Raw genomic sequence first — 26,316 nt, forward strand, 5'->3', positions numbered from 1 at the left:
ATGCTGCTCTGGTGCAACAAGCTGGCTAAAGGACTACAACAGTCATTTTGATGTAACTAGAGCAAATAATGTGATTTTGAGAACAACCCAAAATCATCATTGGTATGAAAGCATCTTAAAACAGCTGGTGGAGAGATTAAATGGATGTCCCATGTAGTAAGAGCATATTAAAAACTTCTAGAGCCTACCACAGTGCAAAGGAAGACAACCACAAGTCCAGCAGCTCCCCATCTACCTGTCCCTACTACAAGGAGTTTGGCCAGATACTCGCCACTGTCCTGAGTACAGAGCCCACAGTCATGCATGACTGGCTCTTGAGCAGCGATGGTTCACTCTACCCCATGCAACTGCAAGGCAAGGAAAAAGGAATACTTGTGACATCCAGCTTTTTTACTGAATAATCTGTAATTACTAGCACTCAATTTATTTCCATTATTTTTCTACCGTTCTTTTAAAATAGATCATGAATATTGTTGTAAATTGTACTGGCCTGTGCATTCTCAAACAGCTATATGTAAAGCTTTAACAGTATTCCACTCAAACATGTAAGTGATAGTGTAGTTTTATCCTTTTATTTGCTATGACATTTCATTGCAAATTTACACTGTTCACACCAGCAACTTATGAACATAGTCCTGAAAAGCAGTAATGTGAGGAACCTTTAGCCTTATTGCTTCATTAAGCTATACGCTACTACATGTGAGGCAGTAGATGACTTACAATAGGCTATAAATGTGTGGTTACTTAAGGAGATTCTTGAGAAAAAAAACTCAAAATCTCATTATATAGTTGTTTCACAAAGTGGAAATGTGGACAGTTTTATGGGCACTGTCATCTTGCCTTCAACCTCTTAAATGCATACTTATCTTGCATCTGTAAATTGCTTATCAGCTTTTTAACTCAGAGACTGACCTTTTCATGTGCCATGGAGATGCCTTATTTTTCTTGCTTGAGAGGAACATGAATACCTATCCAAGTGTGTACAACATAATAGCTTCTTGGCATGCTGAACCTGTTGCACACTGTCACATTCCATTTCTTTTGAGAACAAAGGCCTGCACAATGGCAGACGATTGGTATGCAATGAAAAATATAAACAGCATGTCATAGAATGTCAAACTACCCACAGGAAAATTAAAGTAAAAGAACGCACTGTCTCAAACCCAGAGCTTATTTTAAGTATACAGCCTGTACTAAGTATAAAGTTCATACTAAATTCTGTGAGTAAACCATGAGACACTGTCTCAAGTTTATCCACTCATCACTGAACCAGGCTTTAAATGATTATGTTAAGATACTTCAGCCTTTCAGATGTGGCATCTGGCCTAGATAATGCCCATGGTTTAGGCCAACATGCTTTACTCTTGCTTTGCAGTGGACAGGACTACATACTTCTTGATTAAATGAGCTACAGAATCTTAAAGTCACATGTCTAAGCTTACAAGCAGCAAATACCTTCAGCCTAATTCAGGAATTGGGATATATCTTGCAAATAGCATTTTTTTGCTGCCAGGCTCATGAGCACTGTTTTGAAATGTTAGTAGTAATATTAGAAGTTTATTCTTCCTTATAACATAGTTTAATTCATAGTCTGTTTTTGCTATTTCCTCTTCCATCAAGATTTCCACATATTCCTACCTTGTAGTCCTATTAATCTTCTAGTCTCCTTCACCAAGTTAAATAAACCTATGTTTTCTTCTGTGTCCTGCCCTAGTCCCTGCCCCCCATCAGCTGTCTGTTTTCCTGTCATTCCAGGACCTACTTCTACCTCATTCTACTTTGAACTTTGATTCTCAAACATAGAACATAGTCTTTCATGCAATATGAGAAATACTTAGAAAGCAAGACATTTCATTAATAAAAAGTAGCTGCAGAATCATATTTACCATACTGAACTGTAATTTCAGTACAAAATGCTTCTTTGTAAAAAAATTCTTCCATTAAAGTAATTAGACTTTGCTATGTGCTTTATTTACTATGCTCTCTTTACGATGCCATATCAGTATCCAGCTTCCTAGAAAACCAAAGCTAATTTTTGGGGACAAGGAAATGTTCCTGAAGGACACTCTGTTCTCCCTCTAGCTGTTTTTCTGCTTTAAAAAGAATGTGTGAGAAGAGAAAAACAGCTAAACCTCTTATGGTTAATCTGGGCGTTGTAATAGAGCAAAACAAGTAATGTGTAAAGGCTGGATTGTTAGTGTACTTCAGGGCAAAAAAAAAAAAAGGCTTAGGGACTTGAAACTGTCTATTGCTGATGATACAGCACTGGGAGGAGCTGTTGACTCCCTTGAAGGCAGGGAGGCCCTGCAGAGACCAGAGGACTGGGCAATCACAAACCACATGCAGTCCAACAAGGGATAGTGCTGGATTCTGCTCCTGGGATGCAGCAACCCAAGATGCAGGTACAGACTGGGGAATGAGATGCTGCAAAGCAGTGCTGTGCAAAGGGACACGGGCGTCCTGGTCCATGGCAAGCTCAACATGAGCCAGCAGTGCCCTGGCAGCCAGGAGGGCCAACATTGTCCTGGGGGCCATCAGGCCCAGTATGGCCAGCTGGGCAAGGCAGGGGATTGTCCTGCTCCGCCCTAGGGTGGCCGCACAGCAAGTTCTGGGGGCAGCTTTGGGTGCCACAAGAAAAGACAGAAAACTGTTAGAGAGTGTCCAAAGAAGGGCAAGAAAGATGGTGAAGGGCCTTGAGGGGGAAGCTCTATGAGGAGAGGCTGAGGCCACTTTGTTCAGCTGGGAGGAGACTGAGGGGAGACCTCATTGCAGGTACAGCTTCCTCATGAGAGGAAGAGGAGGGGCAGGCACTGATCCCTGTTTTGTGGTGAGCAGTGACAGGACCCAAGGGAATGGCATGAAGCTGTCAGGGGAGTTGTAGTTTGGATACTGGAAAAAGGTGGACATCAGAACTTGGTTGGGCACTGAACAGGCTCCCCAGGAAAGTGGCCACAGCACCAACACTGACAAGAGTTCAAGCAGTGTTTGGACAATGCTCTCAGGCTCATGGTGTGACTCCTGGGGATGGCTCTGTGCAGGGCCAGGATCTGGACTGGATGATCCTTGTGGGTCCTTCCCAACTCAGCTTATTCTGTGATGCTGCAATTCCAAGCTTGAAAAGAAATGAAATGTATTCTTAGATATCTAATACTACCTCTTGTATTCATATTGGCAGCATTGGTGAAAAAACATGGGATGAATTGTATGACTTGAGGCATGACTTTCACCTTTGACTCTCCACACCATGTATGTGAGAGTTAACCACTTAGCAAAACACCCTAGAGTTTTAATGTTTAATGCAGTAAGTCAACCATTTGCATAATAATTATTCAAACAACCAAGAAGCCAAGGATTGTCCTTTTGGAGAAATTATGTTTCTAAACTTTGCTTTTCTGAAAATATGTCAAAAGTACCTAACTTTTACAAGCTATGCTGCCCATTTGCAATGAATGAAACTGAAGAAAAAATTCCAAATATGGAACATTTCTTGTCCTTCAACAAAACACATGAAAATGCAGTTCAGCCACTGTTCATATCATCCTGCAGATGTAAAAAACGCTTTTTACACCAGTGAGGGATTCCTCAGTTTAACAAAGCCACAAGTCACCCCACACCCCCCATGCCTGTTTGCTAACAGGGAGGAGCTTTCATTGCAGTCCTCAAAACAAACACAGCTAAATATTCAGAGCTAACAAGCAGCTGAAACTGTCTCCATCCAGAATGGGAGGGCCTTATCAGAGCTGAACAGTGCTTCTGGAAGTTAAGAACAGATAAAGCTTAATGGCATAAATGGCTCCAAAACTTATCATCTGTAGCCTTGTTACCAACTCAGACTACAAAAAAAAAACAAGCACTAAGAAAGAATACAAGCTGAACAATTTTACTTTGGATCTTAATACATAACTGTAAAATCAGGTGAACGGTAAACTACATGAACATTAAGTCTTGAGATTGAAAAATATTTCAGGATATTTAATTGGAGAAAAAAACCAAAAAAAACCATGCAGTTTTATTAGGTGATTTACAAAGTTACTTCAGAATACTTTCCAATAAAAAGGTGCCTATAAGAACTGAATCCTGCTATAAATATTTTAAGAGAAAACACTATTTTTCAGATAAATTTAGTTTCCTCTCAAAAATATTACACTGCTGGAGAGAAGACAAAATTGAAGAAGTACTCTGCTCCATCACATCAAATATGATTATTTGGGACATATTGATTACATCACAAAAATGCATTAATTCATGGTATGTATCACACCTGATAAAGAGTTGTAAGATATCATTTTAAAAAACCCAAACCTTAAGACTCATTTAATTTGATTCATTTTAGAAGCACATGGCTGCAAAGCTATTAATTTTCTGTTTTGTGTGGTTTTCAGTCAATTCAGCTCCCTGTCACTCTACTGGTGACAAGGAAGGGATGAGAGCTGGCCATTTTATGCAGAGGACTGTGAAGTGACAGCAGTCCTCTGTTTTTCCCATGGCTGTTACCATGGTTCTTTCTCTCAGTATTTTTAATGCTGTCCCTCTCCAAACTGTTATGCACACCAGGGTGTTTTCCAGAGCAGGGACAGAAATGCTGAGTAGATCACATGACAGCAGCATTCTCCCTGTGACCAGTATTGTCCCCATAGCTTTGCAGTTGTTAAATATCTGCCTCAAAGTGCTCTAAGCCCTTAGCAACTGTACCAAGCTGTAATTAACATATACTGAAGATAAACTGAAGTATCTGCAATAACCAGAATAAATGAACTTGAAAAGAATGCAATCAAAGCCTGAAGCACACAAAGTGTTACCTCAAGTCTGTGGACCTTAATAACAAGCTGTTTTTTTTAAAAGATACGAGAAAACACTCATATGAGAGATATGATAATGCCAGCAAGATAACTAAATTTAACATGCAAAACATTAAACAGTTTAAGATGTTGGTGCAAAGAATTAAGAATTAGATTTAAGAAAATTACTTTCTTAAAGAGGCAGGCCAAGCAACTTTACTCGTTTTGTCCAAATAAAAAAAGATCTGTAGTAACATGACCAATAAAACCCAGCTCCCCTGCGAAACTATTTAAGGAAGTTTCAGCCCTTGCAAGCAGATAAACCAGTGGTTCAGCTGCTGAAACCACAGCAACTAGTGCTTGAGCTCAAGCTGCCATTACAAGAGAAGGTAGGCTGAACAAGGTGACATCTCAGTTCTGATACTGCCCTGCAGAAATCCTCTTGGGTATGACAAGAAAGCATTACACAGGCTTAAAAGTAACAATCAGAGCCCAGTATGAAAATGTTTGTCTCTTGCTTTAAGCAGAAAAAATGTCAATTAAGGATAAACTTCAGATTCCACAGATCATTAAAAACATACAGGAAAAATGTAAGCCTTTACTACTCATTTGCTTTCTTATAACTTATAATCAACCTTTTCAAAAACTCCTCTGCTACTCTAACTTTGTCGAAGCAGACTAGTATTTAATAATTAATAAAAATGCGAACAATATAACACCCAAAAATTGAAGAACTATAATCATTGAATAGTTCTGGTTGGAACAGACTTTGCAGATGATACAGCTCCAAACCCCCCCCCCCCGCCTATCATGGGCAGGGAACCTTCCACTATACCAGGTTACTCAAAGCAAATAATTTCTTCATTGTATCTAATCAAGACCTTTCCTTCTTCAGATTAAGGCCGTTTCCCTTTGTCCTATCACAACATGCCCTTGTGAAAAGTCCCCCTCCAGGTCTCTTATAAGAGAACCCCAGTAGGCTCTGCAAGGTGCCATAATAAGGTCTCCCCAGAGCTTTCTCCCCTCCAGGTTGAACAGTCCCAACTCTCTCGGCCTGTCCTCACAGCAGAGGTGTCCATCTGATACCAAAACACAGCCCTTGGATCAACTTAGTGGCCCTCCTCTGGACTTGTTCCAAGAGGCTTGCATGGGGTGATTCATGCAAAAGCACAAACACAATGCATAAACCCCCAAAATTACCTAGGACAACAGGTATGGCAAATATCTGTCATCAAGGAAAGATTCCAGGCTAAATGATCTGAGTGTAAGAAAGTACTGGATTTCATTCTACTTTTTTTATTACTGAAAATATATAATTAGTTCACTCTATTGCTCAAAAAACTTAATATAGAAAACTGATACAAAAATATTTCAGTAGCATTACTGAATTGATGCAACCTTGCAATTCTGACACCCAGAGAGAAGTACTAAATTTTTATCGTTCATGGAAGCCCCTGTTATTATACCTTGATATAATTGCCAGAGAAATACAGGCATTAGCTTACCAAATAAAGTTAACCAATAACTCAAAATGTAATTAGTTGTACAGGTCTCAAACAATTCAAGCTATTAAAACCAACATTTTAATTCTCTTTGCATGTAAATAATTTGAGAATATAAAAGCCAAGATCAGTTTTCATTGGTTTTATCCCCTTTGGCTATGCTGCCTATCTAAGCTGTACAAAGCACAGACAAGCATTCCCAAAGATGGCAATCCACCTTTTGTTCCCTTGCATTGTCTGATGTCTTTTGTCTGAAATGATTTAATAGCAAGAACCATTACCTGCATTTTTGACATTCTAGAAACTTTCTGGCATCTCTTGTATTGCCATAAATTAGAGAGACACAGTAAACATCAAACATTTACAAAAATGTGGGAGGCTGACATTACTGGCTTTTTAAAGGGGGAGCATAGTACACCAATTAGTCACCAAAATTTTGACTTCTCAGCCTGGGAAAGTACCAAATCCTTTCACCGTTCAGCTCAAATTAACAGTATCACCAGGAAAGTAACAAAGGCCTTCAAGGTAAATAATCTAGGGCAACTTAGTTGCTTCAAACTAGCATTTTTGTTTTATTGTATCAATTAATTTAGCCCAGCAACAGTTATTTCCTGTCAAATAAACCTTCATCCAAATCCAGAACAACCACTAATGAGAAATTCAGTCAGAAACCTGTACATTTTATATGCTGCCAGTCTGCTTAATATTCTTTCCAGTAGTCTTGCATAACAGAAATAATTATACCAATAATCCTTCCTTTTTGTAAAACCTGCACATTGGTTTTATAAACATTCATTGAAGAAAAAACCCAATTTCAAGAATAGAGCTTTTCTTATCAACATATCAACATTTAAAAAAATATCCTCATCTGTAGATACTTCTGTACCCTCTTTTTCTTTTTACATGTTAAATGTAATTTAACATGTAAAAATTATTTGACTTTTAACAAGTAATTATTTGACTTTTTACATGTTAAAATAACCTGTTCTCTCTACCTTTCTCACAGCAGAGCTGATCCTTATTCTCACAGAGTCTTCTTTAGCTCAAAACTGTCCTTAAAAGATGGTATTATTTTTATAACATAGTTAGACTCTGGCTAAAGTTCAGTATTGGTCCTAAGGGAAACAATTATAATAAAGGATAGTACTGCTTTTTAAAATATCTGTGCAGGTTATATCTATTTATCTATGTATTTAGACACATGTTGAAAAGCACATTCTTTGTAAACTGAACTTCAGATAGTTTTTACACTGCAACAGGGTATGCTAGCAGTGCACCCTGCTAAATGAGCATTTCAGTTCATTTAGGTGTACCTTCATTCAATTCCACTACCACAGAGGAAAGTTAAGAATCTATTATTTCAAAAATGTGTTATTATTTAGGAAGACACGTTTTATAGAACCATTTGTTGCAACAAGCCAATTTCACATTTTGCAAGTATCCTGGCTATAAATAACGATAAAAACAATACCTAGAAGATAAAGAATAAAAACATGTTAATAAATAAAAAATATAACTCCAACTCAACAGCACCTTGAAAGAAGTATGCTTCAAAACCCAGTAAGATGTAATTCTTAAGAATTACTCTCCTGTCACAAGGATATCTTCCAAATTTACCAGTGGGTAAAAGCAAAGTATATTGTCAAGATCACTTCTTCTCTATACCCAAGGTGTTGTTTTGTTAGTCTCACTGAAAACCTTTTCCTTTAGATACTGCTACAAAAACTCTGTTTGGTGAAAACAGCACTGAAAAAAAAACCCAGTTCCTTTCATAAATCTAATATACTGAAAAAGCCAGTATTTTTGCTTCCTCCCCTTCACTATAAACATGAGAACGGGACTACAGCAGACTCATATCCATAAATTTAGAAGTATTATCAGACCTTTATGCGGTTGACTGACTTCTGAAAAGGTAATGGTAACTCAGGAAATTTACACTTCTCTAACTCTATGCCCATGCAACCTCTTGTTCTTGGTACCTAGCTATAAAGCTCTTTTTTTGTGAAAAAATGCATTACTCCCAGGGAAAAGAAAGAAAATCCCACCTTAAAACTGCTGAACCCCTTAATAGCTCCAAATAGTTTCTCTTATCTAATGCCAGTGGAATACCGGTAATTAGGTTATGTTCCAAAGATAATGCAAATTTGTGACTTTACATCCTGTTTACACATTCAAAATTTAAACTTCCAGAAACCGTCTCTGCACCACAACATTTAAAGACCGCAATAACAGACATGAACGTACTACACTGAAAATTACCAGAGTGCATTTATGATTAACTGGCTGGTGCTTTCTTCCCTTCTTCCCATACCAGAGACGAGACATTTCCCTTCTAAAAATAAAACGAGACTAAAAAAAGAAATGAAACAAAACCCACGGCTGTTTGAAAGCATTCTCTGTACCTGCTGTCAGTTGCAGGCACAGGCAGAGCCCCGCGACGCTGTGACAGGATAGTTTGCTGGACGCTCACATTTGACTGACAAGGCAGGGAGCAAATGAGCAAGCGTTCAGCAGGGGGATGTATCGCAAATGATGACGATACACACGGAGGAAGGCTTCCTGTGCTCAAGTGTGGTTGCAGAGCACTAGTTTGTTAAAAGGCAAAAATATTTAAAGATACAGAACTTAATTATTCGTACATAGTATTGAAGAACACAAAAATAATCCCCAAGAACTGCTTGCAATATTCTGTTACAAGGTAAATGTTCATAAACAATTTTTAATGGTAAAATGTTTGCATTCAATATTAAATTAAGCGTTTGTTTTCCTTATGCTGACAACCTTATATAAACACCATCAGTCATTTCTTAGAGTCCAGAACCAGTTAGAAGAGTGAAGATTTCAAAATTTAAAATATTTTAAAATATTATTAAAATAAAAAAAGGGGGGGGGGGGGGGAGACTGTTAGCCTTGCAGCCTTTTCAGTTTGTGAGCTATAAGAAGAAAATGAATCATTTTGTCTATAAGGTAAATTTGCTGTACGGATTAAATGCTAGTTCCAGAAATATTTTTGCAATCATGATTATTTTTTTTCCCTTAAGGAAGGATGTTTAAATAAACAGCTATACACAATAGTAAAAAGCATGACAACCCTGTAAGAATCTCCTTGTAGTAGAACTTGCAGCCTTTCTACCCCATATCCAAAATGAAACATCTTCCTTCCCCCCCTCCCCCAACATCCCCCAAAACAAACAACCAAAACAGTCTCCACATCACCCATGCTCCAAATTCTGTGTGAAAGTATTAAATAGGCCTGAGTAGCAAAAGAACAATATTATATCACTGTACACTCAGGCTGTTGCTTTGTGATCTAAAAGCCAAATCATCCAAGAAGAGAATACCAGGGCCAAAACTTGTATTTTTCTGCAAACTGTGTTTTGAACGTGTCACCTTGCAATAGTGTCTAACATTCTGATGGATAAAATGTTTTTCTTTTCAGTAAAACCTTTTTTGGGAGATGGCATCTCTAAAAGTATATTAGTTCCAACTTACCAGAGCTATTAAGGTGGCAAGTAAAAACATTTTTATCATTGGAACTTTAAAGCTGGGATTTAGCAAATTCAAACACATAACAATGATTTGACATTTATAGTCAAATGGTGTATGATTCCAATAAGCCATATGCCTATTTACGTGCTTGAGTTTTTTTGTTCGGTTTTATTTTCAAGTAATAAGTGAATACTGAGGGTTAAAACAAGAACAAAAACCAGTCTGCCCTCAAATGAGAATTACATTCAATATAAAAATATAATACAAGCTACAGACATCACCCCCTTCCCAGCAAAGTCTGGGAAATCTTTAAGGAATGAAGAATATGCAGCAAAAGTATTTCAAACTTTCTCTGGAAACAAAAACTTTAAAGCAGAAAGCAAAAGCTAGTGATACAGCCAACTCTTCCACAGACTACTTTATCAGTCATCTTTTCTGTGCCCTTCAGGAAAAAAAAAATAAATTCCTCCCTAACACAAGCTAACACGTAGTTTCTCCAAAGCTGGGAAGGAAAAAAGAATCTGATGGACTGAATCCTTTTTTGTCCTGCAACATTTAATCTTAAACAATTCTAACCATCTGCTTAGAAGTTTCAAGCTTTTCTCTGAATAAAAAAGACTTTTCCCAGAGCTTCTCAAAAGGATTTTAAAAACTTGCTCAAAAGAAGAGTGAAATAAAATTCTGCTCGATCTGACAACTCACTTTTTCACTTAATTACAGCTGCAAAGTTTAATGGGAATGAATGCACAAATAACTTTAAGAGACACCCCCCGACAGTGTTTAGCTGCTCAGTCCTGCAGCAGCAGCAGCTGTCCCCATGAGCTGGCAGCTGCCCTCAGCTGGGAGCAGCTGCTGGGGAGGGAGGGAGGTCCCGAGCAGCACCAAGACACAGCACACTCAGCAAAGTGGCAAAACTTGTCATTCATGGCACATCTCCACCCCAGCCACAGAAAGAAGCCCACACAAGAAATCTGACCCCAGTAGCAACACTTAGTTAGAGATTAATAAACTGCCCTTTTGTTTTTCATGCATTTGGGGATTACGGTCCTGATCTGTTAACTGGAATCAGAATCTCACATCTTGTTGCAATTAATGTAGGCCTTGCCATCAGTGTTCTTAATAAAAGACTCCAGTGAGGAGCACCAGCTCACACATAACATCTGTGCAGAACAGCAGCAAACACTTAAGAGCATCCACCTATTTCTTATGTAGACAATGGAGCAACAGAAAATGTTTCTAATTAAACTAAATGATAATCTTGTTATTGTCATTGTTAATTCACAACCAAGATAAAGATCTTTACACAATCAGTGTGCATAGTCCTTTCAGTAATTTTAACTCAATGTTATTTCTCCTAATAAACTGATCTGTCTCAAAAAAATAGTTAAGTAGCAGAAGAGAAAAAGTAGAGTGACAACAAATAAAGGTACACCTTACAGAATGTCTTAGTTCCACTCCAAACCAATTATGTGGTTAATGTAATAACATACCAGATTTCAAGTTATCAGATTACAAGATTACCTATCACTGAAACAGAGAAGCAGGCATAGTAACCCTCAACTTCAGTAGGAAGACAGGACACCAGGTGTGGAAGAAGGTTTTTGCAACTGGGTAAGATGAGACTATTTTGTTCCACATATTCACTAGCAATGTCCTGATACCACAGCAAAAGGAAAGTAGTGAAACTGAATTGTACAACCCCTACATTTAATATTCATGCTTTTAAAGTGAAGTTACATTAGTAGAAAATATATTTCCCACACTCCATCTCTCTCAAGAGACAGAGGTTACAAGACAGGTAGGAGGGGCATAATTACTTGGTTTATTTACAACTTTACACATCAGTAAGTGTCAAGTGCAGGAGTAATGAAGATAGAATGCATTTGAAATAAAAAAAAATAAAAATTCAGGTACTGGCTTCTGTACAAAATTACTACTCTGTCTTCTGGAACAAGTGAGTCTTTGTAAAAATTGTTGCAGGTAAAGCTAACATGGTTACAGATTACAGCTAGGTAAGGTCTGATCCCTATTCCCTTTACAGGTACAAGAAACACTAAAACATTACAAAAAGCTATCTCCTGTAGAGTAAATACAACATGGACTGGCACAACTTCTAAGTTGGCTGAGAAAGTTTCCATAAGGACGGAAGTCTAACTTGAGAAGTCATCATTTGTTTCCTGTCAACAGCTTAGGGAAAGGGAGGGGGGGAAAAAAAAAGGAAGTATTTTTTCCATCACAAAGTTTTCCTGAGGATTTTCAAAGGTACACTGAAAGCCATTAAGAATCTCAAAAGCACAAGCTTTTTAGCTGAATGACTCTGCTTTAACTCTTAGCAGAGAGACCATCCCAGATCCCTGTATTAGATACAGGAAAAAGCTTTCAACTACAATTACACATTCATGATTCCAACTACAGGACAGCTCAAAGCAATGAAAACCTCTGAATTTTCACTTACAAGTTATTAATAGATTTTAAATAGATTATAAGAAGGAACAATAAATACAGCAAAACAAAAAATACCCTAATGCAAGAAGTTGAGAGGCAGTACAATATCACTCAAGTTAATTACAAAAGTTATGCAAGAATGGAAGTTACCAATCTCTGCAAAGAGCATTGGATTATGTAAATAGACAGCAAAGCCCTTTTCTCCAACTGTAACAAATTAACAGAAGCATTTCTACTATACCACACCACTGCTAGAACTGAAGAGACTCATCCTCCAGTACAAGAGCAAAGCCTATTAAACATTCTGTGGTAATGCACAACAACACATGCATACTAACATATCCAATTTCTTAACTGACAGTACACAATGTAACCAAATAACCATCTAGCTTGTATATCCAATTCATTATCATAAAGAGACAGCCTTTCCAGAAACATATTGGAAAAAATCTTATTCTGAAGACTGTTAGTGTGCATCTTTACACATTCAGCACAATGCTTCATTCAAAAAGCCTGCAAGTTTCAGGCTTCCTCATCTCTCTGCTGATCCAGTATTACCCGGTTTGTCACACAGCATTATGTTCATATCACATTTTAAAATGTAAGACATAACAAGCAGATGTTGTACCAGTATCCAAGCACTGAAGTATACAGTAGAGAATGGAAGCAAATATACAGAAGGAACGTGATTTAGAATACATGTAGAGTGCAAAAACTTAAGACAGCAGTGCATTCTATAACTGCAGTATCCACTTTAATATAGAAATATTGTAGGTTCCAGTATAGATCCAACAGAGAACTTCACATCTGAAAAAGGTTTCAAGATTGGAATATTGGACACAGGTGCTTATCTAACCAGGAGACAGTCACTGTTTGTGACCTTCACATTTGCACCAATAGACAGAAATAAAATTCTGAGACCCTTCAGAAGTTAGACATTTGGTAATGCTGGATTGCTGAGCGTCCAAGTCAAATACCATTTCAAGAAGACAGAACTTAATTGCAGCTAATGGTTTGATCTAGTAAGCATTTTCAAACCACAGCTCAGGTTCTAACAAACTCAGTTGGACAAGTGAGTTACTGCTTTCCAGAAGCATTGTATCCATGTTCTCTACAGACTCTCCATAGGCAAAACCAAAGGCAATTACTATAAAATGCAAGTCCAGAACATGACCTACAATGTCTAGAAAAAAATATTTGCAAGTATCTATCAACTCAAGCTTCATTTTGGAAATTAACTTCTAAACATTTTAAATCAAATTATTTTCATGTATTTCCTCTGCAATGAACAAGTTAATGAAAAAAATGAAACTGATTAGCTTCCAACTACTTTAAGACCACTTTGTGGGTCCTAAGACAAGAAAATTCCTATTTTCAAATATGATGTGAATGAGTATTTAGATTTATATGGACATTAAGTATGACTCAATCTTGAACAACTGCAATAAAATCAAATGACAGGGAAGGGAAAGGAAGAATCAATGCTTTAAACAAGAATTACTCTAATGCAGAGCAATTCAAGTGTTTCCTTAACAGATTTCAGGTTTAAATAGGAACCTACTATATGCACAACCTGAGCTTAAAAAGGAAACAAGATTAGACCATAAATACCAATGGAAATTGCTTCTGAGACACTGTACAACAGGAGTCAGCTTCCTGTCAAGTCCTGCCATGTTTAGATGCAAGTATAGAATATGTTTAGGAGAATGAGTTTGTTTATTAACACTTAACAGTATTCATCATTTGTGCTAACAGACACAGAGAGCCATTAGCACTTGAACCTAGACCCATCAAGTTAAAAAAAGAATACCATGATAAATACACTTTATAGCTCCGTACAGATAGTAAAACAGCCAGCACCAAAACAACCCAAATACACTCAAAAACAACACAACTCAATACACCCTCTTCCTTGGTGTAAGCCTATTCACTAAAGTACAAGATAAAAGAGACATTCGAGAAAAATGCATGGGGATAACACAACTGAGAACTTAACATCATAGTTTCATTTCTTAGATAGCATATTAAATAAAGCTATTACTATTCACTTCCAGTGGATACCAGAGCCAAGTCTTTAGCATGGGTTGATTTTAAGTGAAAAAGTATCCTTTTTATAAAGCTTTACGAATGACTCAGGCAGGGGCCTCTCTGGAAGAACAATACTGAGCAACAACATCAGCAACAGCAGCTATGAGGTGCCTCAGACATTGTTTCAAACTCTAACAGTGAATTAGTCACCTTTATTGATGGTAGCATTAAACAGCAGGCGATTCAGAGTTATTTCTAGTAAGTTAGTTATCTATCAAGGGTGCAACACAAAAAGAGAAAGTTAAAGGATTCTCTGGACTTTTTGCTGACACTATGTACAATGCAGTATTTGATCGAACTAGAAGCAAGCAGAAAAAACTGAAGTTTGGGTAAGAGTTCAGTCCTATTCATTGATAAACTTAATAAACAAATACCTACTAGTTGTTTCATGTTACTGATCTTTGCCTTTGCTTATTCTTCCCATAATTTCTTTCCCACTAAACAAGCAAATGGTTTCTCAAAGTCTATTGATAAAAAGCTGGACCTGAACGTATTAACACAACTAGCAAAGAAACAAAAGCTGTTTCAGAGCACCACACCTGGGTTACCCATTAATCATCTTCCCTGTTCTTCTAGTTTTAAGATACTGTACAATGACAGCAGGGAGAACACATTTTGGAAAAGAAAAGTACTCCACAACCTTCATCCTTTGGTAGATCAACAGTATTTTGTCATGCATTTCCATTTCCTTTGCACCCAGAGTTCTGCCATCATTGTGATCTGAAAAAGGCAGCCTATTTTTCAGCCAAATTACCCCGAAAAAGGTTTCAATTATACTGTTCACCTGCTACTTTAGATTGCACCTGGAGCAAAAAACTGACAGGAGAAAAGCTTATTGTGTTAAAGGAAGGAAGTATATAGATTGAAAATAGTGACTGAAATTCAGTGGAAATAATGAGTATGACAACAACGACTACAATTCCCCATATTTACTCATTTTCTAGCATGCATGTTAAAAGTCACTAAAATTCAGTTTTATGTAATGACAGCTCAAACCATCTGGTACTGCCAAACATCTCCAATTAGAAAGTTTTTAAGAGCTTTCAGATTTGTGCTGAAAGTCAGTCACAGGAAGTCACATTACTCAAATTAAAATGCACAAAAGACCATATTAGCATATTTCTTGTACTTGCATAGCATTTTTTATAAAATTATCCATCTCACTAATCATATTAACATGTAGATCTGGAAAATTATTTGATAATATTAAGAGAACCGAGCTTGACAATTTCACATAACACATAGAAATTAAAATATTTTTGAAATGTTTCCTCCAGAGTAGACCTAATATGGGCTTAAGGTGTGGCCTCATTCTGTGGTGAATAACCAACCGATTTTAATATTAGCAAAAAATGCATTGCCTCAACTACTTTCAGAAACAGCTTCTAAAATCTACCACATTCCATCATGAAAAAGAAAATTCACTACATTCTGTGGAAATTATTCTGAAGTTATATTAAGGTGCTAAATTAGAAGAGCTCACTAAAAGAGAGCTCACTAAAAGAGAGATATACTGTGCTTTAAAACATAACATAGATCACTATCTACTGATCCCTATGCTCCAAAAGGCCAAATTTTAAAACTCAAAATACTTTTACAGGCTTTGAGCAAGAGTTAATACCAAAATACAATTAATAGAGTGAATACCGAAATACACTGCTGGTAAAAGCTCAAGCAGTACATATGGCTGAAAACATGAAAGTTAAAAAGACATGTTTTTATGATACCAATTTCAATTTGTCAAAGCAAAAATGCTTTATGCAAAATCACTGAGTTGCAGGGAATGTTTCGCTACCATGGCCTAATACTTCAACTACCTACATTTCAACTCTGCATTCAGAGTTTTGTGGTTCTAAGTTTTGGAGCTAAGCAGAAAACTACTACCTGTCGTTAGATTATTGCGGTTCTTTAAAATTTCTTTTATGCTCTACATAAAACAGTGTAGACTTCCTTAATTTCAAAATGTTCCACTGCAGGGTAGGGGGAAGGAAAAAAAAAAAGAAATCTTACAGTCAGAGATTGCAATTGCTGTCCCAAGACTCAAATTAAACAGTGTTGATGGGATACTTCTACAATATATATACGACAAGAATCATCAAACTTTTGACCAACATTTGAATGTACAAGACTAGAAGCGCTTTAACTGCATGTACACTACGAACAAAACCATGTAGACATGTAAAGATGTGTCCATAGAAACACAGTGGACACAGATTCACATGAGAGAAACATGTTTATTATTAAAAAAAAATGAAGAGATAGTTCCAGTTACAATATATTTCTAAAATACACTCAACAGCATTTTAATGCATAAATAAGTTACAACTGAATAACTAATTATTAAATTATTGAAAAGACATGTCTGTCATTAATAGCTGTTCTTTTCCTCTTTTGTTGTCCCATCCCTTTTTTAGTCTTACCAATAAATACTGAACACTCTAGATACAGGAATAATAAATATCAGAAAACTGTCAGTTTATGAGACTGAAAAGTAAGTCTGCTTCACCAAAATTTTAACTTTGTTGCTGTACTCACATTCCCTAGGAGTTTAAAGTTACAATTTGCTCTACATAAAAATGATTTGGAATTGTGAAATGTTGCCCTGATCTGATGTTAGAGCAAAGCATTAGGATGGCATAAATTGAACAGCCATGATCATGACAATCAGAATAATAAAGTGCTTTGTTTTTCCTCTTGGAAAACATTTAATACTATTTTAAAGTGCATATAAATATATTCTTACGAATGTATTAAAAAATGAAATCTTTAATACTGTTTTTCCTTACCTCCCATTCTTTAGCAGCATCTTCAGTACTTGATTCTTCACTAGTTTCAGGCTCTTCCTTCTTTTTTACCACTATAAATCCAGGTTCCCGAAGAGACTCCCCAGTGTCTTCTGCATATATTTCTGGACTCCACTGGATAAAGAAGACATACAAATGATCTGTCCTAGAAAAGTCAAGTTACAACACAGAAAAGAAAAATAAGGTAAGTTTGTGATCTTTTCGGACATGCCTAATAACATTAAGTATTTAAGGTCAAAATAACACTATTTCATATTTTAATAGATATTAGACACATTTGAAAAAAAAAAAAACCAAAAGTAGCTAGGTTTTTTGGTTTTTTTTTAATTTAAATATACTTGAGTAAAAACCAGGAAACAAGTTGGCAATGGATTAGCAGTGATTTCATGTACAAGTAGTCTTTCATCCACTTCTGTTCCATTTGATACCTCTGCTTAAAATTGAAGTCTCAAAATAAAACACTAAGACTTTTTTATCTTATTTAGAAAGAGTTATATAAACCCAAACAAAAATTGAATTAAAAAAATGTCTGCATGTCTGTTTTCCCCAGCCCTGAAGAACAGCTGACCACTTCCAAGACATCAGCAGAATTACACAAGTTGTGAGAAGTACTACAGAATGTGGGGGAATATGGCTGACAGCATGCACATATAAATATAAATCATAAACTACAGACTATTCTAACTATAGTAAGTACCAAGATTCAAAGTTACCTCCTTTTAATTTATGTGCCACAAAATGGCACTGTTCTCCAGTTTAGGAGAGCAAAATCACCCAAATTCACAGGAGGCAGTTATTTGCCATCCTAACAGATAGCAGTCTATCCTATATTTGCTGCAGGTGCACAGACAGAGCATTCAGAAAAAGGACTTGCACTAGTATCTTTTGATCATGGAAAAGAGATTCAGACCTAGAGCTTCATGGCTGTGGTTACAAGAGTTTGAATAATCCTTATGTCTCTCTTCAGAGATATTTGCTGTATCTCCCTTCCTTAATAATCCTTGAAAAACTGAACACTTGAACTGCAAGAGATACAGAACTGCAAAATTTCTTAGAAGTGCAGATATATCTTTCATGTGCCTCTGCCTAAAAGAATGCTGCAAACAGGTATGTAGTAACAGTCTCTGAACAAGGTCAGTTATGCAAAGTCACCCTTGTTAAGATTGAGGTTTGTGAATAACAATGATGAAAAGAAAAACAAAAAGGGTAAATCTTTCTCTGGCAGTAGGAAAGAATAAAATATTCTGGATAGATAAGGTTAGGTAAATTCTACCACAGAAGTTCAAACAAGAAGCTGCAGACTCCTCATACACTGAATGAGGCATCAACTGTCATACAAGTATGAAAGGTTTTTTAAGCTCAGATTTTAACTTTCCAAGAACTTCAAGTAATGTATAACAGTTAAAAAAAGTACATGAAACTTGATGCTTAAAGAACTCTAAGATAGTCCTTCACAGTCTAGCTCCTTTGAGACTAAGGACACTGAAATCAAGCTGAAATCAATCAATACCTACTTTTCTCTCTTCGTTACTACTCAGTGACAAAGACAACTGGATTGGCATTAAATATTTTCACCTATGCAGACTAGCACTCAGCAAGGTTAACACCAAATTTAGAATCAAGAAAAGAAACACTTCACTGTGAGGACATAGCCTTTTCTTTACAAAAAACATAGGACACACACTGAATGAATAAAGAACTGATACTGCCAGTGTACTGCCCCATTCAGTTAGAGAGAGAGAGACCCTTCACAGATGAAATAATTTCCAAGGAGATCAGTACAGACCACAAAATAAGAACCATTTCTTAATAGGTGATCAATTCTTAGCTGTTCCCAAAATAGGTGATCAATTCTGCTATATGCTGAAGGTAAGTGCTTGCTATGTTAGAAAATGAATCAAAGTAATAATTTTAAATACAGTAACCATTTTAATCAACTAATCTAGATATCATTGCCATATATGAAACATTTATCTGTTTTCAAATTAAACACAATACTATTAGAACAAGGAGATTTGAGCTGATGTAACCACAAGACAACTGCTGTCCCAGACAGGATTAACAGCAGCAGAATCAGTGGGACAAACCTTTGACTCAAAACTTTGCATCCTCTCTACCACTTAAGAGGTAGCAGGGGTGATGTTTAAAAGCAGGTTAGTGATGGACTACCATAGATTCAATTCTACCTGTTGGATAGTATAATACTTTGATGCAATTTCAGTCCATCACACATTTCCATCCACAATGGACATGAAAAAACAAAAAAAAAAACCACTACTGCTTTTCTTGTTGCAGTCAACTTCAGTATAAAGTAATTTTATGTTTGTAATGAACCTTTTCTCCTTTAGATTAAAGAACCCAACTTACTTCTAATTTTCTTTATATGTTACACTTTCTAGGCATTAAATAGTCTTGCTGTTTTCCTCTGGGCTCTCTCCAATTGATCCATATCTGTCCTCAACTGCAGTGCCCCAACTGGACATTCTATGCCATTCAGCTCAAAAGAAAAGATGGAAAAGTGACTTGATCACTGTTGGTAGGTATTTGTACCAGATGTTAACTGATAGTTCAGACAAAAGAATCCCAGCTAGCTCTTCTGAACTCAAGAGAGGATTCTTAGAAAGTTTCCAAATAATGGGAAGCACAGATAATGACAAAAATTTTGCTGCAGAACTTACTTTCTCTACCAGACACCACTTGAATCTTTCATTATTTACCTGCTACAGACAAAAGCCTAAATAATATAATGAGAAACTACCTGCCAAACTTACAAGTAACTCAAGTAAATCAGTACAATGTCAGTAAGGTAATGAGGTACTCCAATAGCAAACACAATACAAGCCAATCAACAACATCCTCAGACACTGCCCCATTTTTGTGATTATTTAGAGAAATACAGTCACTGCAAAATTTTGAATGATGAATAAAAAATAAAAAGCTCAAACACCTACTGGCAATTGCTGATTTTTACAGTTTACCTCCATCTTACCTTTCTTGTGGAACGGCAAACCAGTACTCATGTTTTTTGTCCCTTTGTGCATACTGTTGCATTGTTGCACTTGCTTGAGAAACAAATGTTTTTCTCATGGGTTTTCCAACCCTGAGACACAGAAACTTGTGAGATCGATGCCGTCTTTTTTCTTTCATAACAGAAGGACCTATTAATGAAGACAAAGTAAGCTGTCCACAATGCACTAAAGAGCTTAACAAAATCATTAACTAATTTTATAATAGACAATTGAGGGATATAGGACATTGATATAACTAAGTAATGGGAGATGGGGTAAGATAAGTAGTAATAATAACCTGCCCTTTTTTGTTATGAAGATCACATCAGCAGAGTTAACAGACTAAATAATTCTAACATTCATTTCTGCTTCCAACCACAGATCACAGTATTACAGCATTTCATCCATGCTTGGAAGTATTCAGAAAGTATTCTTGATGCATACTCTCAGCACCGAAACACCACCCTCCCACTATTAAACAGCTATCCCACATACATGAGAAAGATCCTGTGTTAAATATGTATCTCTGCTTCATTCACACGTGTCAGAGCTTTTTGTTAGTTACTTGTCATCTACAAGGGAAAACATTCTGGCCCCACTGACACAGTATTGAGAATAATTTCAATTTGTTAGCTATATCAAATACGTCAATAGTATGAACAACACCTCAGGATGAAGTATACTGGATACTGCAGGATGAAGTATACTGGATATTGCAGTACCAGATTTTTCTCTCTGCTAGTATATTTAATTGAACTAATAGAATTATTCGATTACCCTCAAGGTCTGAATTGTCAAGTCAGCACAAGGTAAAGGAAGAAGCCTTCTTAAAATTGTTTCTTTATTAGATTATTTGCCAAATTCTCCAGCCACAAGGGACTTTTTTTAAGCAAAAAAGGAAAACTTAAATTTAAGGGTTGTTATGATCAGATATGACAATAAAGGGTTTATCCTAGCTCTGGTATTACATGTATATACAGATAAATTTCAGTTTCCCAGGACACATCTTTTCTTTACAGCTGAAGTTCTCCTTCAGTGTCTGTGCAGACCACAAATCCACTAAGCACAGAAAACATCACTTTCTTGCTCTAAAAACATTGCAACTATATTTTCTCAATGGAATTTTCACCATGAAGTTCAGAACAGCACTGTTCTAAAGACTTTTTTCCTAGTAAATATTTAAATGTGAGTCTCCTAATTTTCATTCTTGTTTTCAGCCAGCATTTCAGAATTATACCGGCAGCATACATTATAGTAAATTAGCCATAATAATATGTATTATTTGGAAGTACTTTATTAATGTGTAAGCTTAAAGGTAGATTGTCAGATTGAAAAAAAAAACAACCACTAAAAAGAAACAAACAAAAAAGCCTGTTTCATAGGACTGGCATGCAAACTCTGTGGCAGTGTTAGATAAATACTCTTAAAATTGTTTGGTATTTGTGGTTTTGGTCCCTCAGAGGCAGCAGGTTAGGACTTCCCTGAGCTCAGAGAAGTGGGATTATGGTTCCCATTTATATATCTAATAATTTATATATCCCATTTATATATCTAATAATAATATTTTATTATTAGATAAAATAAAAACATTGTAGCTCTGCCCCAAGTCTCAAAAAGACTATTTCAGATTCTTTTTATTTTAGTGAGTTCTCCAACATCTTCTTGTATATTTGATACATAATTAATGAGAAAATATTTTTCAGCAATGGCTACTGTGTCTCATGCTTCTTGTCATTCCTTTCAATCTCTGACAATATTCAGCTAAGCAGCAAATATTTTGACATGTTATCATTAATGATATTTTAACTTGTTTATACAAACACAGAATTATAAACTGTTACAATTTCTCCAAAGTATCAACCATGTCTAGCTTTATTTTGGTCCAGTGGTTAGCCAAGGTGTCTGTAAAAACAGAAGCTTAGGCAATACAAAAATAAAACTACATACAAAGGAGACCATTTTAGTTATTCTAGTCTATTCATAGTATCTACTTGCATTGCATCACCTGTTCAACATTCAGGACAAACATTCAGATCATTAATTCCCAACTCAAACATCTGACCATTGCAAAGTTCAAAAACCAGTACAAAAAGAGAAAAAATTCAACTAAGCTCCTGCTTAGTTCCTTCTAAGTTCTTTTCTAGAGACAAAAAGACTGTCTAGGTGAGTTATTGATCTAAATCTTACAGTATGAGTACTTCAGAGTTCTATTTTGAGAAAGGCTACTTGGAAGTGTTTACTGTATTTCAAATTTTAAATGAAAATTCTGGTGTTTTTAGTGACCTACTGTTAATAGATGTCACATTCATTCTGATGCTTTTACAGCAGATCTATGCTTTTACCTTTGTTCTGCTTAATTGTGCCTCTAGAAGCTTCACCAAATCTAACTAGGTTGAGAAATATCACTTCATAATTTACTCATTTATTCACATTCTGCTAATGCAACATGCAAGAATAACAAATGTAATAATTCCTACTGAAGTTGGATTGAATTGGTAGAAACTCCAAAAAGATCTTCTGTTTTTGTATTTTCTTCTTTGTACTTTACCCCATCAGCCTTGAGTGAGGCAGCAGCACTATGTGCATACAGCCAACACTAATCTGTAGGACTGTATGCAGACACTTTTTGTGGTGTTTTTTTAATATATATATATATATATATATTCTCTCTGTGCAAATATACAGATCACATAAAACACGAATAATGTGCAGTCATTCAATGATAAAATCTTATCAAAAACCAAAACTAAACCATTTAATGCAACTGAGTTACAAATATTCATTTGTAAGAAAAGCAGTGATTGTGCCAAAGAACACATAGTACCTGAATTTTCTTAACATCACTCAGCAGCTACTGCTAGCTGACACTTGCCAGGGGACTACTTGCAATATTTAGGGCATAAAAGTCAAACTTATCACAGAATTATGCAGCATTCATCTGCTTCAAATTTCAAAATTTAGTTACTTCCTTAAAAGAAGAAAAAAATCCCAACCAGCCAAAAAAACCCCAACAAGTAAAAACTATTACATAAGATTTTGAAGTGTAGATGAACTCCTGTTAACCAAATAATGTACGTCTATTCAATATAATTTCAATATAATAATTAACATAATGAATTTAACCTTCAAATGCATTTCACTTACCCTTAATGCCTATCACACACTAATAGATTCTTTTCTAGTCCCCCAAACATTGCACAATTAAAACTAATAGTTCAGTTATTTCCATTAGTAAGTTTGGAAGACATGAGAAAGTAACTTGTGAATTTTTCAGAAAGCAAAATCAAGTTCATCCAGAAGCATAATTAAGTTATTTAAAGGCACAGCATATTTCTATATGATAAAAAACTTGAACAGACTTTATGGGCAACTTCCAACTAATAATCCCAGACCCTGATCTTTGCAGGAGAATCAAGGTACTCAAGAAACAAAACCTAGCTGCTCCTTGTATCCTGAGCACTAGTTCCCTGGCATCTAGCCCTTATTTGTCCTGAGCCAAGCTCTTTGGATGCTTAACCTTGTTCTAGTCAGCATCAAAGTATGACAAGAGGCAAGTGAAACAACATTCTGAAAGCATCAGTGTTAAGAACACTAGTGTTTGTTACTCACACCATAAACCTTAAACACAAAGCAGACATGCTACAAATGACATCAAATTAATTCCCTAACATTCATTCACACACATGTCCACTAGGATAAAAATTTAAGCAACAGCTAACTGATTGCTAAAGAACATTTTTAACTGTGAGCTCTATAGTGACTAATGCACCATGAACCTGATTTTACAGGTTTAAATCTCTCCTAAAAAATATTGTGATTTAATATGATCATAAATATCATTTCAATGAGGAAGAATGACAAAGTTATCTATGTTTTCAGTTTCCTAAGCAATATTTTCTCCAATAGTTTACGTAAAGTTTAACTTTGGAGTGTCTTCAAGCCAATGAGAAATATAACCAGCACATGGAGAGATATGTCATACAGAATGAGAAAAATCCAAAATTTCCATTCATCTGGAGGGTGATAGATTGTAAATGTGCAGGTTTAATACTGTATCCATAAATACCCACTGACTCACCTTCTAACCGCCCATCTCCTGCAGATACAGCTTTCTGACTGATTTCTTTTTGTGAATCCTGGTGCATGCTTTCTCTTTGTTGTTTTGTTTGTTGCATAGTGTGGGTCTTCCAGAGCTTGCGGAGTTCCTCAACTTCTGCCTCTGAGTCTTGACTTTGCTCTCCCACTGCTTTTCCTTTTCTAGGTGTCTCTTTCTTTTGAGAGTCTGTGGTATCTTCACAACCCGGACACTCCTCTTCCATCTCATTATCTGCTTTTTTCCCTAGTAAAGAACCCTGATTCTTGCTCACTTCTCTCTCCTTGCTGTGTTCCTCACTACCTTGTGATCTTTGCAAAGATTGCTGGAGGACATCTGCAGTATTTTCACCAGGTTCTTGCCCCCCCTTTATAGACCTTTTAGCACCTTCTGAACTTAAGTGGGTACCAAGCTGTTTACCACCTACAACCATTTCGGCACTGGGCTTTAAGTCACTGGCAGCTTCATTTGAGTCTGAAATGACTGTTAAACATTCAGCACTAGTCTGGTTTATTGTTTGGACAGATTCCGATGATGCTCCAGAAGATTTATCTTGTCGAAGCTCATCTGAGGAAACAAGCTCCTCACGTATTGGAGAGAGTTCTGATTCTGTGAATACATCTTCTGAAAGAGACTCCTCTGTGCTTCTTGGGGCAGTACTGGCACTGTCATTGCCCGTGTCCCGAACCCTGGAATCCGTGTCATCTGCATTGCTCTTTGCAGCTTTCTTGGAATGGCCAAGTTCTCTTACTGACAGCTGTTCTACATCTCTGTTGAGCAAAATAATAATGTTGTTATAACAGGTACCTCTAAAGTATCAAGCTCTTTTCTTCACTATGTTTTCTTCAAGATCTTAAAATTAACAAACACCCTAAAAACCAACTGAATCCAGAGTATTAATAATAAACAAGCATAAAATGTGATACTATAATGGTAAACATGGCTGACCTTTTGCCAGTGTAACATAGTTGGGACTTCCCAAGTTCATGACATTGCCTTCACAAGAAACTCTCCTATGAAACTAGCAAGACTGTGAGAGGCACTAAAAGTGTAAAAGTAAAATAATAACCAAAGTAAAACCAACAAAAAGCTACACACAACTAGAATGTGAATGAATTAGAAAAGTCATTCATAGTCTTTTAAGTTTTGTCTACCCAAGAGGTCAGTACAATTGTACAGACGTGTTCCATCTTACTAGGAATCTGAAACATAGCTCATAGGTAAGAAGTGAATGGCAGAAATCATCTGGTCTAACCTCTGATATCAAAGCAAGTAAATGCAGAATAGTAGAAACCATCAATGTATTTCTCACTATTCTGCCCACAGAAAATACCTGAAACTATGTTTAGTGTCTTCAGCAGGTACCTAACTTTGAGGAAACCACTGTTTGGCAAAATAAATCCCAAACTGCTTGATACAATTGAAGATGTTGATAAATAGTGTAAAAAAAACCAAAAACAAAGCATAAAAATTTATTTTATGGAAATAATCTTTCTTAAACCTGTCTTTCAAAATAAACTAACTAGAAGTTCTATGACTATTAGAAGACTAGAAAGGTACTACCGAACACGTTCACGTAGACCTACAGAACTCAAGTTTTTCCCTGTTGGGCAATATACAATCATCACAAAAAATTCTCATATTTAAATGTACTCTTGACTAGAGTTCTCAATGTTAACTTCATTGCCATCTTCCAATGTAATGGAATAACTCTCTCATTACCTAGTACTAAATGCTTTTAAGAAGCTTGTAGATTAATCTACAATATTAGATTGTAGATCTACAATCTAATATTTGAAGGACAATAAATTCATTCCACAGTCTCACAAAACTTTATATTCACTTATACCACATTATTGAGATGCTGCTAAATTCAGGGTATTTGCAAAGCGTATGCACCCTCTTATCTAAGCATTAACATGAAACTTGTATTAAGCTTTAGCTGATGGAGTAATTTTGCTTACAAAGAATGTGGATTCAGCTTTAGAATTCATTACCTATTAGACTAGGCCATTTCTTTAAATTTTCAGGATTATGCTCATTAGAGATGCTCTTATACAAGCACAACATAAGGTTCATGAAATCATAAAACATCTGTACGCAGTCAAA

General features: G+C 36.1%; 1 protein-coding gene across 27 annotated transcripts in view; it reads right to left on the bottom strand.

The window, feature by feature from the left end:
• Positions 1-26,316, bottom strand: part of OXR1 (oxidation resistance 1) — a 258,539-nt gene that overhangs the window by 13,321 nt on the left and 218,902 nt on the right. For 25 of the 27 annotated variants that reach the window (XM_086880659.1, XM_086880635.1, XM_086880646.1 and 22 more), the window contains 3 exons: positions 24,193-24,977; positions 20,096-20,264; positions 17,089-17,251 (listed from right to left, as the gene is read on the bottom strand). In XM_086880659.1, the coding sequence (XP_086736785.1) occupies positions 17,089-17,251; positions 20,096-20,264; positions 24,193-24,977 (1,117 nt within the window). Of the gene's footprint in view, positions 1-8,539; positions 8,762-17,088; positions 17,252-20,095; positions 20,265-24,192; positions 24,978-26,316 lie in introns of those variants that run through there. The other 2 variants (XM_023920517.2, XM_023920518.2) reach the window with 2 other exon arrangements.

This window comes from Cyanistes caeruleus, chromosome 1 (assembly GCF_971803275.1).
Source record: "Cyanistes caeruleus chromosome 1, bCyaCae1.hap1.1, whole genome shotgun sequence".
Classification (NCBI taxonomy): Eukaryota; Metazoa; Chordata; class Aves; order Passeriformes; family Paridae; genus Cyanistes; species Cyanistes caeruleus.